Source organism: Sus scrofa, chromosome 10 (genome assembly GCF_000003025.6).
Source record: "Sus scrofa isolate TJ Tabasco breed Duroc chromosome 10, Sscrofa11.1, whole genome shotgun sequence".
NCBI lineage: Eukaryota > Metazoa > Chordata > Mammalia > Artiodactyla > Suidae > Sus > Sus scrofa.
In genome coordinates this window covers 51013767-51031097 of record NC_010452.4, presented here as the reverse complement: position 1 = coordinate 51031097, position 17331 = coordinate 51013767, and the positions used below count along the sequence as shown (strand labels likewise).

General features: G+C 45.3%; 1 protein-coding gene across 1 annotated transcript in view; it reads left to right on the top strand.

Annotated features, from left to right (window-relative positions):
* KIAA1217 (KIAA1217 ortholog) overlaps nt 1-17331 on the top strand; it is a 325298-nt gene that overhangs the window by 913 nt on the left and 307054 nt on the right. Inside the window, 1 exon segment of the mRNA XM_021064229.1 lies at nt 10146-10429. Coding sequence (XP_020919888.1) covers nt 10146-10429 — 284 coding nt within the window.

Sequence of the window (17331 nt, the reverse complement as noted above, 5' to 3'; positions counted from 1 at the left end):
TCCATGAAGTAGATGCTTGCCGGATGCAAGTTTTGGCGTATTTGAGAGTTAAATGGCAGAGTTTGGGGGCGTTTTATTTTCCAGATCAGAACAGCAGGGGAGCACTTGTCCGTGTGCGGAATAGATGGAACTCTGCAATTTTCTGTACGCTTTAATTCAAAAGTTGGGAGCTGTTAGACAGTTTTGCTAAATGTTCTCCCAGCAATTTCCCTTTAATTGTGTTTATAATAGGCTTGTATTTTCCGTAGGGAATTTCCAGAAGCTTGTGTTGTTCCGAAGAAATTTTGCAGTGGGGTTGGGTGGAGAAAGGACCTCTCTGCCCTCTGGTGTCCCTCGTCTATGCTCCCAGAGCTGATCCTGCGGTAGCATAGAGGCAGCATGTTCGGAGACCACACCGTCCAGAACCCCCAGCCCCCACCCTCCCCCAGGTTCATCCAGGGGACGATTAGTAACTGCTTGTGGGGCTGCAGCGCGGGTGCGTGGGAGTAGTGACTATACACAGGGGGAAAGGTGTGTGTGTGTGTGTGTTAAAAAGGTGAAAGGGAAGTAACAAATGAGTCATCCGCACTGAAAATGCAAAAGTAAGCCAGACAGAAGAAAATGCAATTAGAAGAGATAGAAATGCTCCCCCCTTCCCCCCCCCCACCCCCAGGGAAATGCAGGAAACCTTAAGACAAGTAAACCTGGAGTAAGTCCTCTTTGAGTGGTCATCTGGGTGGCTGTGTTTGTGCTTCCGAAGCAGAGCACTCTTCTCAGAGCACTCTCCTCCAGGGCTCCTGGTCAATGGGGCTCCCTCCCTTCCTTTTCTCCTCTTCTTTGATAGACAGAATCCTACAGCAGGAACTCAGCCTCTGCACTTCTGCTGAACTAAATGACTCAGAATCCAGAGGGGCAGTTAGAGTGGAACCGATTTGAGAAACAACTTTCAAACAACCACAGCAATTCAGAGATACTCAGAGGCTGGAGATGGTCAGACTGAGCGAGTGGGATCACTTTCTTCATTCGTTCAATGAATATTGAGCATCTGTTATGTAGGAGTGGCTGTTTTAGCTGCTGGGGATTCAGCAGTGAACAAAGCAGACTAAAAATACTTTCTTTCATTGAATTTATATTCTAAGGGCCAAGTTTGGGGGGAAGGGGAGTGGTAGAGAGAGACAGTGAACAAATACATGAAACAGCATGTTAGATGAGAGAGTTGCCAGATTTGGCAAATAAAAATACAGGATGCCCAGTTAAGTTTGAATTTCAGAGAAGCAACAAATAATTTTTTCAGTGTAAGTATATCTCATGCAGTATTTGGGATATACTTATGCTAAAGAATTATGCGTTATTTATCTGAAATCTAAATTTAACTGGACGTCTTGTCTTTTATCAAGCAACCCTATTAGATGGAAATAAGGCTGTGGGGAAGAATAAGGCAGGAAAAGGGAAGAGGGAATGTGGGGGGTGGTGAGACTATAGTAGGTGTATGAGGGAGAGCCTTGTGCTGTTTGAACAAATGTCCTAAAGAGGTGAGGGAGGGAACAGAAAAGGCATTTTCAAAGAACAGCATCGGGAAAGGATGGGAAGAAAAGAGGATAAGAGGTAATTCTAGGCCAGATCAGAAAGGGCCTGTGATGCTAAGGGTAAGGACTTGGGCTTATTTCAAGGGAGGAGGGAGCTGCTGCAGGTCTGACTGGTCTTATAACGGGTAAATCCTGGGTGCTATACTGAGAATAACCCGAATGGGGGTGGGGACGGCAGGGAGCCCCGGTAGGAGGCTTCCACACACAGTCAGTACACCAAGCTCTAGCTTGGACCAGTGGGTAGTAAAGCAGGTAGTGATGAGAAGGCAGATTCTAGCTGTATATTGAAGATAAAGACCAAACAGCTTTCCCAAGGGATTGGATTGGGGATATGAGAGACAGAGGAGCCAGAGAGAATTTTGAAAATTTTGGCCTGTGCATTTGGAAGAATGCAGTTGTCTTTTCCTCTAGGGGACAGCGTTTGAGAGGAGCAGCTCAGAGGGTGTTTGTGGCTTGGGAAGTGGGTAGAGAGCAGGAAAGGTCTTGGCTATGGTGGGATGGAGAAGCTTATTGGGCTTCCAGGTGGAGAGGTGGATTGCGATTTGGGTGTTCCTGGCTGGACTGCGAGGGGATTGGAGATTGAGAGATGGTCTAGGATGGGTCCATGTGCCCCAGGGAAAAGTTTCGGGATGTGCCCTTGGGCACATCAGCATTTAGGGGTCAAGGAGACTGGAAGGGGTGGCCGGAGAGATTGTGAAAGGGGACCAGGAATCCAGGATAGATTTCTAAGCACCCATTGAGTCCTGGGTGAAAAGGATGCTGTGAAGGAGTGTGGCATCATCTGCGGTTCTTTGACGCGAGCGAGGATCACACGAGGAAGGCCAGGGCTCAGATGCTCACATCACCCGTGATACCACCCGCCCATGCCCATCATGGTGCTATTGATGGATCAATTTGGCATCATAACACCGGTGACAAGGTAGTGTTCCAGGGCAAAGGACCCTGACGTCTTCTTTTCACATTCCCAGCACCTATCAGAGCACCAGGCATCAGACGGTGTTCAATAAATATGTGCTGAACAAAAGGCTAATATACCCCCCCAGGGCCTTGATTTTATCAGTCTACTCTAGATAAGGATCCCTTGGGTGATGGTGTAACTTGTTCAAACCGAGACACTTTGAGAGAGAAAGGGAGTGCTATAAATAATTTCGCTGGGACAACAGCTGTAACCCAGAACTGTTTGGGCAAACTGAGCATATGGTCACCTCGAGAATAACTCTGATTAATGAGGCTCCCAGGGCGGAATAGCGGAACAGAGAGCTACTAGGTAATAACAGCGTGAAAGGGTACTTTGAAACACAGAATGGTACTTCGTAATTATTGATCAGTTTGAATCTCACTCTGTCTTGCTACTTTTGAAGGCCATGGGCTCCTCAGAGTGGTCCGGCGAGTTTCTTGGGATGCCTTTATCTGCCCACAGCAGCCCTGAGGTGTCTGCTTTTGCTCTGGCCCCTAAGGTCTTGAAACCCCTGTGCAGGTGAAGTGCAGTCAGCCAACATGCTTGCCTCCAGCACGCTTGACTCCCAGGTGTCTAATGAAACTAGTCCTCATTATGGCCGTGATCATTTCACAATATCAAAGCATATCAAATTGATAACATTGTACACCTTAAACTCAGAGTTTTATGTCGATTTTTATCTCAGTGAAGCTGGGAGAAAAATACTACTGGCAACTCCACACAGTGGGGCAAGCTTGGGGGTCATGAATATTTTGGTCTTTGGTACAAAGTCTCCCCTAAAATTGCCCCATCAGTTTCTGTCCCTCATCCTGCTTTACCCTCCAGAGCAGTTATCATGATGTGACATTTATATTACCTCTTATTTGTCCGTGGTCTGCCTCCCTCATTGTCACGTGGAGCCTCTGTGAAGGGAGGGAATGACATGTGTGTCTGTCTTGGTCACCATCTGACTGCTTCTCCTACCTCCTTTCAGGGCATGGAGCAGGCACTCCATAAATATTTGCACAAGTGAATCAGTCAATCAGTCAATCAATAATCAATCAGTCATTGAGACAAGAACGCTCTTCTGGGAGAGAGGCTGTTGCTATGTTGTCCAAAATCTCTCCCAGAAACCTTCGCTGTTATTTACTTTTGTTTTTTAGAGGACTGTACAGGATGGTCTAGTTTCTACCGGGATTTCTGTGCCAATTTGTCTCTGGCGGTGAGCTTTATGATCTTACCAAGGGAGCTGGAAAACTGAGGAACTCTGTGGGCCCCCCAGCAGAATATGTGACACATAGGACTCACACAACCTGGTTGCTGTAACAACCCCCTCATGTCTGTGGTTTTGCAGAATCAAGGTACAGTTTTCTGAACACAGTGGGATGTGAATGTTCCAGGCCGGGTGGATTGCTGGGTGGTTTACCTCCAGGTGACGCTGGGTGGGATCCAGGTTCCTTCTGTCTGGTTATGTCCCCATTCCCCTCGGTCTTGGGAGCTTCTGCTGGAGCTTTTCCATGTAATCAGCCAAAGGGGAAAGAGAAAGGGCATGCAAGATTACTGAGGAGGTCGGGGGCCAGGACAAAAGGTGGCCCACATCACCTCTGTATAGATGGCATTGACCAGAACTAGTACAAGGTCCCAACTAGACCAAGAGGACTGGAGAATGTGTGCACACACAGGAGCATGTTATGGTTAGAAAAATCAGACAGACCACGGTTGCTACCGCAATAGGTCCAGAGAGGTCGTACGGCCAGGTGAAATGGCAACTCTCCACCATGATCCAATGCAAGGAGCATCTTGGCATGATTTAAAAAGCAATACCTAGCGTTCCCGTTGTGGCTTAGTGGGTTAAGAACCTGACATGGTGTCTGCGAGAATGCGGGTTCAATCCCTGGCCTCTCTCAGGGGCTTAAGGATCTGGCATTGCCGTTAACTGCAGCGTAGGTTGTGGATGCGGCTTGGACCTGGCGTTGCTGTGGCTGTGATGCAGGCCAGCAGCTGTGGCTCCAATGGGACCCCTAGCCTGGGAACTTCCACATGCCTCTGGTATGGCCATAAAAAGAAAAAGGAAAAAAAAAAAAGCGACACCTTAGGGACAGCTAAGCAGCAGCCACTCTGAAGCAGTGGGGGCTCCCTCCTTAGGAGGCCGGGGCCTGCCTAATCTGACCCAGGCGTGTAATCTCAGAAAGCCTAGTTCCTGGCGAGAGCAGGTGTGGAATGCCCAAATGATGCAAGGTTCAGGTCCCGGGCTGCAGGTCAGCTGACCCAGCCAGGCAACATGACCAGTGGCTGAGAAGTCAGCCTGGGCAGCTCCTGCCGTCCCCTGCCTGCAGGATGATCCGAGGGGTGGGCTCTCTCTGTGATGACCCATCTTCCATAATCTTCTGCCCCCACTTTCTACTTTTCCTTTCCAGAAGTCTCCATCCCCAGCCAGGAAGCCCTTTGAACCTCAGAAGACTCTTGGGCACTTCTGCCCTTTTCATCCCATTCTCTGGGGGATGTTTGGAGGAGCTGTTCTCCGCTGGAAGCTCCATTGTTGCTCTTTGCCCTGCTGGAAATGCGCTGCCGGAGGAGTGGCCCTGGGCCGGCGGAGGCTGGGAGGGGCAGGAAGGGAAAAGTGGAAGCCTTGTCTTCACACTGCAGCTTCATTATTTGTTGGACACGGATCCCCAGAATAGCCAACAGCCAGACACACCCAGATGTCAGTGTTAGCACCAAAGTGCATTCCAGCCAAGGGACAGAAGTGTGTTTCTGTTTCCAGGCCTCGGACAGTCTGTTCCTGTGGATGGGGAGGAACTGGCAGGGCTCGGGACCTCTGACTCCATGACTGTGGCCTTGTGACAGAACATCCTTTGCTGCTCCCCCTTTGTTTCCTCCTCTGCTGAAAGATGGCTTTTTCCCCAAACAACTGGAATGGGAGAGCCGTCCCTCCTCCCTCAGGCGTGGGAGTTGGTAGCTTCCAAGAACGGAGTCGCACAGAGGAAAAGACTCCAGTGACCAAGAGGCTTTGTGGGGAAACGGCCCTTGGTTGTTGTGGGCCCCCTAAAAGTGGAGCAGGTGCCGGTGGGGGGGGGCTCCCAGGGAAACTGAATGTCGGCCCAGGGCTGTGCATTGAGCCGCTGGTGCATTAGCCCTTGCTCTGTTTGCTGCTGTCCTCCAGATCATGTTAAACCTCGCTGAGTGACTGGAGACACTTTAGAAAAACCCAGAAGACAGAAAAAATGGACAAGGAACTTAAGATTGACCTGAGCTTCTTAGGGCAAAGCGTTAGAAAGGCTGGGGGTTTAGAGGCTCAGTAAGCTGGGGCTGCTCCAAGGTGAAAATTGACAGATGGACTCTGACCTCCAGCCCCATCCCCCGCCCTGACTCCTTTTCCTATTTATTTATTTTTGTTTGGTTTGGTTTTTATTTGTTTTTAATTAATGTACAGTTGATTTACAGCGTTCTGTCAATTTCTTCTGTATGGCCTCCTTTCCCAGTTTATTTCAAAGAACGTGGAAAACTCTTTTCCGTCTCCAAGGGGCTACTCATCTGGCTCTTTTGAACTCTTTTGAGGATCCTTAGATGAAACAGAATAGCTCTTGTGAGTCTTTGTGGTGACAGAAGGCAGAATGAAACTTTCTGCCCTTGTTGGTGGTTGAAGAGCCTGAGTGTTTATCCTTATGGGTGGAGGTGGTGTTTATGTGTTAGGCCTGTGTGGAGGAATCACCTTCCCTGAGATCCATCCTGCCAATTCATCTAGCTATTCTGGATAACTTTTAAAATATATTATTTTCACGATGTCAAAAGCGATCTTAAAAATTCATTTAGAAGTCAACAGGGTTCTATCAAGTATACATCAATTTTGGCTAATACAAAAGCCGTATGTACACACTCACTCAAAACGTTAAGGCTTTATCTTTAAAGCGGCTTGGACCTGATGTTCCGATCATGGCTTAGCAGTTAGTGAACCTGACTAGCATCCACAAGGACACGGGTTCAATCCCTGGCCTCAGTGGGTTAAGGATCCAGCATTGCCGAGTGCTGTGGTGTAGGTTGCAGACACGGCTCGGATCCCAAGTTGCTGTGGCTGTGGTGTAGGCCGGCAGCTGCAGCTCCAATTGGACCCCGAGCCTGGGAACCTCCATATGCCACAGGCACGGCCCTAAAAGATAAAAAGACCAAAAAAGAAAGAAAGAAAAATAAATCTTAAAAAAAAGTTAAGGCTAAACCTCTTCAGATTGCCCACATATTTACCAACCCGACCTATGGCATTTTCTGCATCTGCCTTTATTCGGTAGGTCCTGTTACGTCTGTGTCATTAGAGAAGAGACCACAAAAAAAGGGAGCCATCATGTGAGCCCATGGAATGAGAAGATAAACTAAATAAATGGGATTATAGTTAATCTCCCCATACCCCCTCCCAACTCAAAGGTATTTATTTATTGGATGCTTATGAATGACTAGCATGGGCTGGGTGCTAAGGGGCTTTCAAAAGAAACAGAACTATTAGAGTAAATAGTCAGGTTCTCTTCTCACAGTTTTCGTATTGATCCTGCAATGTCCGTAGCACAGGTCATATCATTGACCTTTCTGCTCTGTAGGTGGGAAATCATGAGAGATGCTAGATGTCCTGGCTGAAACCACATGTAGAGTAAGGAGTGGGGGAGGGCCTGGTACTCAGGGCTTCTAATTCCTCCTGCCATCCCCTCTCCCACCTAAAAAATACTTCATTCAACAATTGTCCAAAAAAAAAAAAAAAAGAGTTCCTGTCGTGGCACAATGGTTAACAAATCCGACTAGGAACCATGAGGGTGTGGGTTCGATCCCTGGCCTCGCTCAGTGGGTTAAGGATCTGGCGTTGCCGTGAGCTGTGGTGTACGCCGTAGAGGCAGCTCTGATCCCGCGTTGTTGTGGCTGTGCAATAGGCCGGTGGCTACAGCTCCGATTAGACCCCTAGCCTGGGAACCTCCATGTGCCATGGGAGTGGCCCTAGAAAAAGGCAAAAAGACAAAAAAAAAAAAAAAATTGTGTATCACTTGAGGGGCTCCCACCGTCAAAGTGATCTTCAGTGGAAGATGCCTCATGATTTGAGGAAAAGGGAATGATTTACACCTATTCTTCCAGATCCCAGTTTTTAGTTCCATTATCTCGGGAGTGATTTGTGCCTAATTTTAATACTGGATTCTGGAATCTTTTTATTTCTTTGTCTTTCAATATCTTTTTAACCAGTAGTTGCTTCTTCTTCCCCCTTTTACACACACTGCTGAAACTAATGAAAAGTAGAAAGAACTAATTGGGCTATTTTTTCCTTCCCTTTCCTCATCAGTGTCTGATGGAGATGCTATAATTATCCATGTAATGATAAGTGAAGGGTAAACAAGAAGAATTATTCCCAGAACATGCGTTGAGCAGTGAAAAACTGGAGCAGGAAAGCGAGCCCAAGATGACAGTATTTTCTGTGTCTAACCAACGGGTGTTGTACCAACAGTTCTAGGCACAGATGTTTCTAGGTAAAGAAGAGGGAACCTCTGTTGGTGGCATTGCTTTTAGAGGAGTTAGTTTCTGTGTAAACTCTGGACCAGACACCTGTTGATTTGCATCCCTGGCATGAGGATTTAATTCTCTGAGACTCAACTCTAGAACTCTTTCATGTTGGGTCCATTTTCTGCTCTTTTACAGATTAATAATTAGTAGATATGCTCTTACATTGGAAATTTATTTTTTAAAAATAATTTAGATTTACAAGATTTTGAGCTAGAAGACTCTTTGTTTATCTAATACCAGTCTGACCATCCCCATAGTATTAATGAAGACATCGGGGCTGGGAGAGTTGAATAGTTTGTCCTCAGTCTAGGATTAAAGGCAGGGCTCTTTTCCTAGGGAATTCCATGAACAAGCATACCTTATCCTGCCTACACCTGTTATAGTGTAGAAGGACTGCTCTCCATGAAGACAACCTGCAAACCTTTTTTTTTTTTTTTTTTTTTTTTTTTTTTTCTGCTTTTTAGGGCCGCACGTGCAGCGTATGAAAGTTCCCAGGCTAGGGATTGAATCAGAGTGGCAGCTGCCAGCCTATGCCACAGCCACAGCAATGCAGGATCTGAGACTTGTCTGTGACCTACACCTCAGCTCATGGCAACCCTGGATCCTTAACCCACTGAGCGAGGCCAGGGATTGAACCTGCATCCTCATGGATACTATGTCAGGTTCTTAACCCGCTGAGCCACAGCAGGAACTCTGAGAACCTGCAAACATCTGAAGTGCTTCAGAATGCTTATTACTTTCTCTTCCTGTTCAGGTTTTGGGTTTGGTGTTTGTTTTGGGGTTGGGGTTCTTTTTTCCCTACTCCACTTGCCAACCACGGAGAGCGAGGGGAGAGTCCCTAGCACTGTTGTGCACTGAAGCACCATTGCCTGCCCCAGTTGCTCACTTTCTTCTTAGCAGGAGTCACTGGTCCCTCCAGGACCAGGTCAGAGGTCAAGACCTTCCAAATGCACCGTATCTCTTCCCTTTTCATTAAGTTTTCAGATACAGTCCAACTTCAAGTAAAATGCATCTGAGCCTTTACTTTACACCCCTTGATTAGTACCTCTAGTAATATTCTTCTGCTTGCTTGGTTTATTATAATCGGGAGAAATAGAATTTTCAAGCGGTTCGTATGTTAATAATTATAATAGCTACTTTTGGTCTTGGAGATAAAACGCGTGTTTCAGAAACCACCTTCAGAATATAAAATTATAAAAACAATCCCATTCTCAGGGTGAAACTGTATTTAAACATAAAGAAATAATCAGGAGTTCCGTCATGGTGCAGCGGAAACGAATCCGACTAGGAACCGTGAGGTTGCGGGTTTGATCCTTGGCCTCGTTCAGTGGGTTAAGGACCCGGTGTTACCATGAACTGTGGTGTAGGTTGCAGAGGCGGCTTGGATCTGGCATTGCTGTGGTGGGGGCTAGGGTGGCAGCTATAGCTCTGATTAGACCCCTAGCCTGGGAACCTCCATATGCTGCGGGTGAGGCCCTGAAAAGACAAAAGACAAAAAAAAAGAGAAAAGAAAAAGAAAGAAAGAATCAGAATCACTGAGGCTTACTTTCTATTACAGACAAAGGTAAAGGGTAACCCAGTGCCTACAAACTAGTCTGACCAGGTGTTCTTGTTTTGAATAACCTCAGGGAAAGTCAGAAATTGTGGCATTTTTACTGCAACATCTTTATTTCTAAAGGACAGTTTTTTGGTTTTTTTGGCTTTTCTTTCCTGGCTACCCCAAGGCATATGGAGTTCCCAGACCAGAGATCAGATCCAAGCTGCAGTTGTGACCTTTGCTGCAATGGCGGTAGCTCTGGATCCTTTAACCCACTGTGCTCGGCCGGGAAGCAAACCTGCGTCCTAGTGCTTCAGAGACGCCAGTGATCCTGTTGTGCCACAGCGGGAACTCATCTAAACAGCAGTTTTTCACATTTATTTTGATTGTCGATTCCCTCCCCCTCTTCTTACACACACACACACACACACACACACACACACACACACACTCACGCAATGTGCTAAGTTACATTCATACATCAGCAGCTGCCACAGACCCTCTTGGTGTTCCGTAAATGAGATTTCTAGTGTGAAATCATTCATTGTGAACTATCTATATTTTTTTTGTTTTTCAGAACAAGGAAAAAGCAATCTGCAGGTCACATCCCTAGAAGATGCAGAATGTCGCAGAACCAAGGAACGCCTTTCTAATGGGAACAGTCGTGTGTCAGCTTCCAAATCTTCTCGCAACCTCCCAAGGAGACACACTCTAGGTGGGCCTCGAAGTTCCAAAGAAATACTGGGAATGCAAACATCGGAGATGGACAGGAAGAGAGAGGCTTTCCTGGAACATCTCAAGCAGAAATATCCCCATCATGCCACCGCCATCATGGGCCACCAGGAGAGGCTGAGAGACCAGGTACGAACATGCTGCCACTTCCCTCTGCGGAGCTCATTCGTGTTTTGTTTTGTTTTTTCCCTTCTTCGTCTGGTTTTATTGAGATATACTTGACATGCAGGGCTGTACATGAAGGTATACAGCACAATGGTTTGACTTAGGTTCGCCATGAAATGAATTTCACGAGAATTTTAGTGAACACCCAGCGTCGCGTGTGGATACAACATTCAGGAAATAGAAAAAAAATTTTTTTTCCTTGTGATGAGAACTCTTAGGGTTTGCTCTCGTAACAGCTTTGCCTATGTAACATACAGCCGTGATAGTATATTTGTCATTTTCATTTTATAGCCCTAGTATTTATTTATCTTATAACTGGAAGTTTGTACCTTTTGACTGCCTTCATCTGGTTCTCTCTTGCCGGGCAAGAATTTGTTCTTTAATGAACACGAGGGAAGGCAAAATGATTTCAGCCCAGAGGGTTAAACATAGTTGAGTGGACTGTGCCCACCGCTGGACTGTCCCAGATCTCTTTGGGGACTTGGTAGCGGCAGTGGGGAGGCGGATTGCGGAAGAGTTTTGATCTGAAGGCTCTGCCCTCTTTCCCAACAACAGTAAGAGACTAGGAGGCAAGAGAAGAGAGCCCAGAGGTAGGCAGTGCCCCTAAAAGCGAGTCCCGCAGTCGACCACAGGTACATCCGCAGGGCAGGCCATGCAGGAGTATCAACTGGCTGAGTAAAGCATAGCACCAGCTCAGGGACACCCTGACAGCGCTGAGTGCTGAGCACAGTGAATGAATGAGGGAACGAGGGAATGAATGAACGAATACGTAAATACATTTTCAGGCAGTAAAGAGCACAGAGGCAAAGACTTGTGATAAACCCCTTTTCCTTAAGAAGCTGACATTAGGGTTTTGTTTTCTGCCCTTTTCTCTTCTTTTTAAATCGCAGATGTTTTTCTTTTGCACACTTGGCTTTCTGCTGTCATCAGCTACCTGTTTTCCCAGCTTATCTCAACAGCCACACAGATATCACCCATCTGTGGCTTGGGATGTTTTTGTTTCCTGGCTCTTACTTTTTAGCAGAGGGCCCAGATTTGGGGGGCCGGCCTCTTCCCCAGCCCTCCCAGGCACCTCCCCCTGAGGAGGGAGACCGAGATAAAAGGAAGCAAGGCCCGCTGAGCGATACCCGTGGTCCAGGAGGGGGGCAGCATTTTGGGTTTGGATGCTCTAGGTAGGAGAGAGATAAGCTCAGTTTTAAGACTGCTCTCCTGCCAGTTATTTAGGTACAAAAGGGATGTGTGACTATGTCAGCTTTTGATCATCCATGAGTTTGGCCCCGGCCTGAATAATTTAAATCTATACTTTATCCTCAGTCTCATTTGCCCCTTTATATGGAACCCTCTCTTCTATGAAATCTTTATCCGCGTGCCTAAAAATGTTAAGTACGTCTTATGAACTGGATGTTGACAAGTTCCACATTGCCAAGAGGCAGAGGCCCAGAAGAAGAGAGGAAAAAAAACAGGAACGTGGGTTGATACAGAGAGGAGGAGCAGATGAATTCTAAAGTAATTAAAAAAAAAAGATGGCTATCTATTTTAAGCGTCTATAGAAAATACATCTATTTTCTTTTATTTCTGTTTATTTATTACCTTCCACCACCAGTTTTATGAGCTTTAACTGATGTATATTTAAAAATACCCCTATTTTCTATTGATAGTTTGTTTTCTATTGATAGCTGGGTCACTCTCCATTTGATTAATGGAACTTGTGCCTCTCTCTGTGCCATAATTCATGAGGTACCGTCCTTTACCCACTGTGGTTCAGACTGAGAAGACTCAGGCTGGTTATGAGTATACAGTTTGCTAAGGAAAAGGTGGGGTTTGAATCCAGTTAAGTCTGAATCCTTGTTTATTCTACTGTTCCATAAGCTGAAGATCATTGCCTATAGAGCAGATAGCATGGTCTATATGGAGTGTGAGGGACATGGGGTGTGTGTGTGTGTGTGTGTGTGTGTGTGTGTGTGTGTAACTATAAGGACAGGGTGAAGGAGGCTAGAATGTTGATTATGTGTCAAGTGAAGAAGGTGATTATATTTTTTTACAGTTAAAATGTATTATTTCGCTGAGACATACAGAAATTAGTGCATCCAAATGGTATATTTTCCATTTTAAAAAATATCAACAATTACTGTAGCCTGCTACTATGATGATAATAGCTTTGAGTGAAACTATGACATGGAGAGTCTCAATCTAACCAGAAGGTCGTAAAGGGCGATGGTGTCAGCACACCAGGAAAATCAGTGTGGCTGAGTGGCCTCAAGCTTCAGCTTCTTGGCACTTACCTCTCCACCATAATGTGGTCTGGCCATGGCAGGTCAGCTGCTCCTTTGCTGAGTAATTTGGAATGAATTCTTGTGTGTTCCACGCTGACCATCCACAAGAGGACAGATGTTGATATATGGATCTGGGTATACATTTTTCCTTCTGCTGCAGTGTTGCAAAGGAACCCTAATCATCATTGTAAACATTAGAAATAAGCTTAGGAGATGAGGTATTCCTGTCGTGGCACAGCAGAAATGAATCCAACTAGGAACCGTGAGGTTGCAGGTTCGATCCCTGGCTTCACTCAGTGGGTTAAAGGATCCGGCATTGCCGTGAGCTGTGGTGTAGGTCAAAGATGCAGCTTGGATCTGGCATTGCTGTGGCTGTCTGGCAGCTGTAGCTCAGATTCGACCCCCAGCCTGGGAACCTCCATGTGCTGCAGGTGCAGCCCTAAAAAGCAGTAAATAAATAAATAAATAAATAATAGCTTAGATATGATTGAGGAACTACCTAGAGATAGCGCTTCACCTGTCTTTTTCATTCTTCTCCTACCTCCCACTTCCTCCTCCCTGCTCTCTTCTCCACAACACCCTTTGTTCCTCCCTGACCTTCTGACAAAGAATTATTCCAGCCTTCCTTCCCAGGAAGATCACATGACCAGCCGTAAGGAGGCATGCAGATAACACAAGTTTGATGCATTTTCCAGATATGGTGGTTCTAAATGCCACATACTCCTCTGGTGGCTGTTTTCTTGGTTGCCTCCCAGAAAAATGGCTCTAGTGAGAAGAGTGCCCATGAGAGAAATGAAGAGTAAATGATGAAAATGCTGTATCCAGCCCTTGACATGATCTATCTTGGTACTAAGGAATCCAGGTTCTGACTCCTTGCTATGAAATGTAAGGCGAATTAGAGCGTGCCTTATGATTTGAGATATGAATTCAAACCCTTGGAAGATTCATGGCTGAAAACTAGTATTTGAGGCTTTGAAAATAAGTCTGTCAAGAATTTTCTTCCTTCTAAATTCCTGAAAAGCAAAAGGATTGCCTTTACCTCTTCCACTATCTTCAGAAAATGCAGATGACGCTATTGCAGCATCGTGCTTATCTGCATAACGTAGATGGGATCTCTATTAACGCCCAGCATACTTGCGTGGGGCAATTAGGCTGTGAACCTGCATCACCTGGCAGCCAAGGGCTTGGCTCTGCGGTCAGGTAGGACTGGCTTGGACACGAGTCAGCATACGCTTGTTGTAGGGTTTAGAGCCCTGACTTAATCTTTCTCTGTTTCAGTTACCTCACTGGTCAAAGGAAAATAATACCTATGTCCCAGAGGACTGAGAAAAAAACCACCTGTTTCAGTGGCAGCTCTTCTGATGTGTGGTGTCCAATAAAAAGCACCTCGGAGGCTCTTATTTTCAAATGAATATTTGAAGTCCTTTCACTTTTCTATCAAAACCTATTTAACTACCTGAAGAAGTTAATTTTTCCCATCGTCAGAGCACAATGTGCTTATGTTTCTGAAACTCACTTGTATTTTTCCTTCATTAAAAACATCACATTGGGATTTCTTTCACTTCTTCTTCCCATGTATATTCGTTTGGTACCTACGGTGGAAAAGGCATTGTGGGTAATACAGACGATGAGGCACGGCCCCTGCCTTTGTCAGTCACAGAAATAAGGCGTTTGTGGACAGAGACTAATCCTTCCAGATCCAGCCTCATGGTCACACCTTCTGAGCTGGCCTTGTACCACCTTGCGGTTCCTGTATTGCAGCACCGAATCATGCCTCTATTGTGCTTTTCTTTGTGTTCTCTTTCTCCCTCTTAGAACATGCTTTTGGAGGGCAAGAACCTTGTCGGATTCACCTTTGAAAAGTCAGCGATTAGGGAAGCACACAACCTACATGAGGCCTGATCAATTTTTGGCGAATGAGCAAACGAATGAGAGAGTATTTCTAAAGCAGTTAGACTGTGGGAGGCACCCCTGTTTGGGTACAGATGAGATGGGTGGGGAATCTAAGGATTAAGAGATGGATGGCAGTTTGGGTGGTCAGAAGGGACTGAGGCCAAAGAGCTGAGGAAGGCTAAGTAATTTCCCTCCGGGTGGAACCGAGGTCACAATTTCCCAAGTCTGTGGTCTCTGCATTTGTTATGGACCTTGGTGTTTGCTTCCTCTGCCTTTAATTTTTCTGAAGGTTCAGTAACAAATTATGTAGCTCACAGAGAGTCGGGGTAATAGAGACATCCCATTGCCATTTCTTTAAAAAGGTAAATTTTATTCAATTCCTGAGCATATGAGATAACCCCAGAAAGCAGATTCCTGTGTATATTTTTTTCTTTTTTGGCCACACCCATGGCAAGGGGAAGTTCCCGGGCCAGGGATCACATCCGAGCCACAGCTGTGACCTATACCACAGCTGCAGCAATGCCACTGTGCCCCAGTGATAAGGCCGCTGTATGTATTTCACATTGATGTATACATTTCACATTGAAAGGAAGTTACTTTTTTGAAATAGCTCTGAGGTCAGAAAGGGCTGTAGTTCAGCCCTCTCTCACAGTCATGGTCACTGTGTCACTATACAGTTTGGAAGTGCGCTTCTTTCATGTCTTTACTAGGGAAGAAACAGATGTCCAACTAGCCTCTCACCTGCAGAAGCTAACTCTCTGCTCCCTGTCTCAGAAACCCTTCCAAAAATAAATGTTCAATTCTTTTTTTTTTTTTTTTTTTAATTTTCCCACTGTACAGCAAGGGGGTCAGGTTATCCTTACATGTATACATTACAATTACATTTTTTCCCCCACCCTTTCTTCTGTTGCAACATGAGTATCTAGACATAGTTCTCAATGCTATTCAGCAGGATCTCCTTGTAAATCTATTCTAAGTTGTGTCTGATAAGCCCAAGCTCCCGATCCCTCCCACTCCCTCACCCTCCCATCAGGCAACCACAAGTCTCTTCTCCAAGTCCATGATTTTCTTTTCTGAGATGTTCATTTGTGCTGGATATTAGATTCCAGTTATAAGTGATATCATATGGTATTTGTCTTTGTCTTTCTGGCTCGTTTCACTCAGGATGAGATTCTCTAGTTCCATCCATGTTGCTGCAAATGGCATTATGTCATCCTTTTTTATGGCTGAGTAGTATTCCATTGTGTATATATACCACCTCTTCCGAATCCAATCATCTGTTGATGGACATTTGGATTGTTTCCATGTCCTGGCTATTGTGAATAGTGCTGCAATGAACTTATTCCCAGTTCCCCACAGAATTTCTGTTTAACTAACTAGGTATAGAGTACCTGCTTTGTGGTTAAAATTAGTTTATGTGTATTCTTATGTCTGTCTAATAAGGTCAAATCTTAGGAGGAAAGAGGAACACAGTTGGTCCTGTGTATCTGTGGGTTTCATATCCTTGGAGTCGACCAACTGCAGATAGAAAATATTCGGAAAGAAAAATTCCCGAAGTTCCAAAAGCAAAACTTGCATTTGCTAAGTTCTGGCAACTATTTCTATAGCATTTCCATTGTAGTTACAGCTATTTCTATAGCATTTCTATTGCACTGGGTATTGTAAATGATCTAGAGATGATGTGCAGCCTGTGGGAGGATGTATATAGGTTTATGCTAATACTGTGCCATTGTATGTCAGGGACTTGACATCCTTGGGCTGTGGTTTCCAAGCAGGATCCTGGAACGAATCCTCTGTGGCTACCAAGGAGGACTGTACGTCTTAACTTAAAAGTCAGTACAAAGAGTGAGAGAGTTACAATTGGGAAAGGTTAAAATAAAGCGATAAAAACATGAACAATGAGACCATCCGAAATGGTCAGGAGGCATTTTGCCAGCGTGTTGGTGTCAGAGTGCCCCTCCGGACTCCCTGCTGCCCCTCTTTTGTGTCTATGGAAATAGTAGTGAGCTGTTTTCTCAGAGCCTGGTGAGCCTGGCACCGCTTAGCATTGCCTACTGCAGTCCAGTGTGTCTGGCACCTAAATGTTACTGGGCCGCCAACTGCGGAAGTGAAAACAAGGCAAATATCTATGGGTCTGTTTACTCATAAACATCTCAAGTTCTAGTTTATTTTAGTCTTTTTTAAACAACCGCTAAAGCACCGTATTCATTGGTAAAGAGCTGTATCATGGAACTTGGAACTGGAGGCTTTGGTTCAGCTCAGCATTATCCATTCCTCCACTCTGGAAAACAGTTTGGAGGTTCCTTAAAAAATTAAAAATAGAACTACCATATGACCCATCACTCCCACTCCCTGGCATACATCTGGAAAAGACAACTCTAATTTGAAAAGATACATGCACTCCAATGTTCGTAGCAGCACTATTTGCGATAGCCAAGACATGGAAGCAACCTAAATGTCCATCAATGGGTGAATGGATAAAGAGGATGTGGTACACATATACAGTGGAATATTACTCAGCCATAAAAAAGAATGAAACATTACCATTTGCAGCAATGTGGATGGACCTAGAAATTATCATGTTAAGTGAAGTTAGTCAGACAAGGAAAGGCAAATATTATAATGATATCACTTATATGTGGAATCTAAAAAAAAATACAAATGAATCTATATATAGAATAGGAAAATAGACTCACAGGC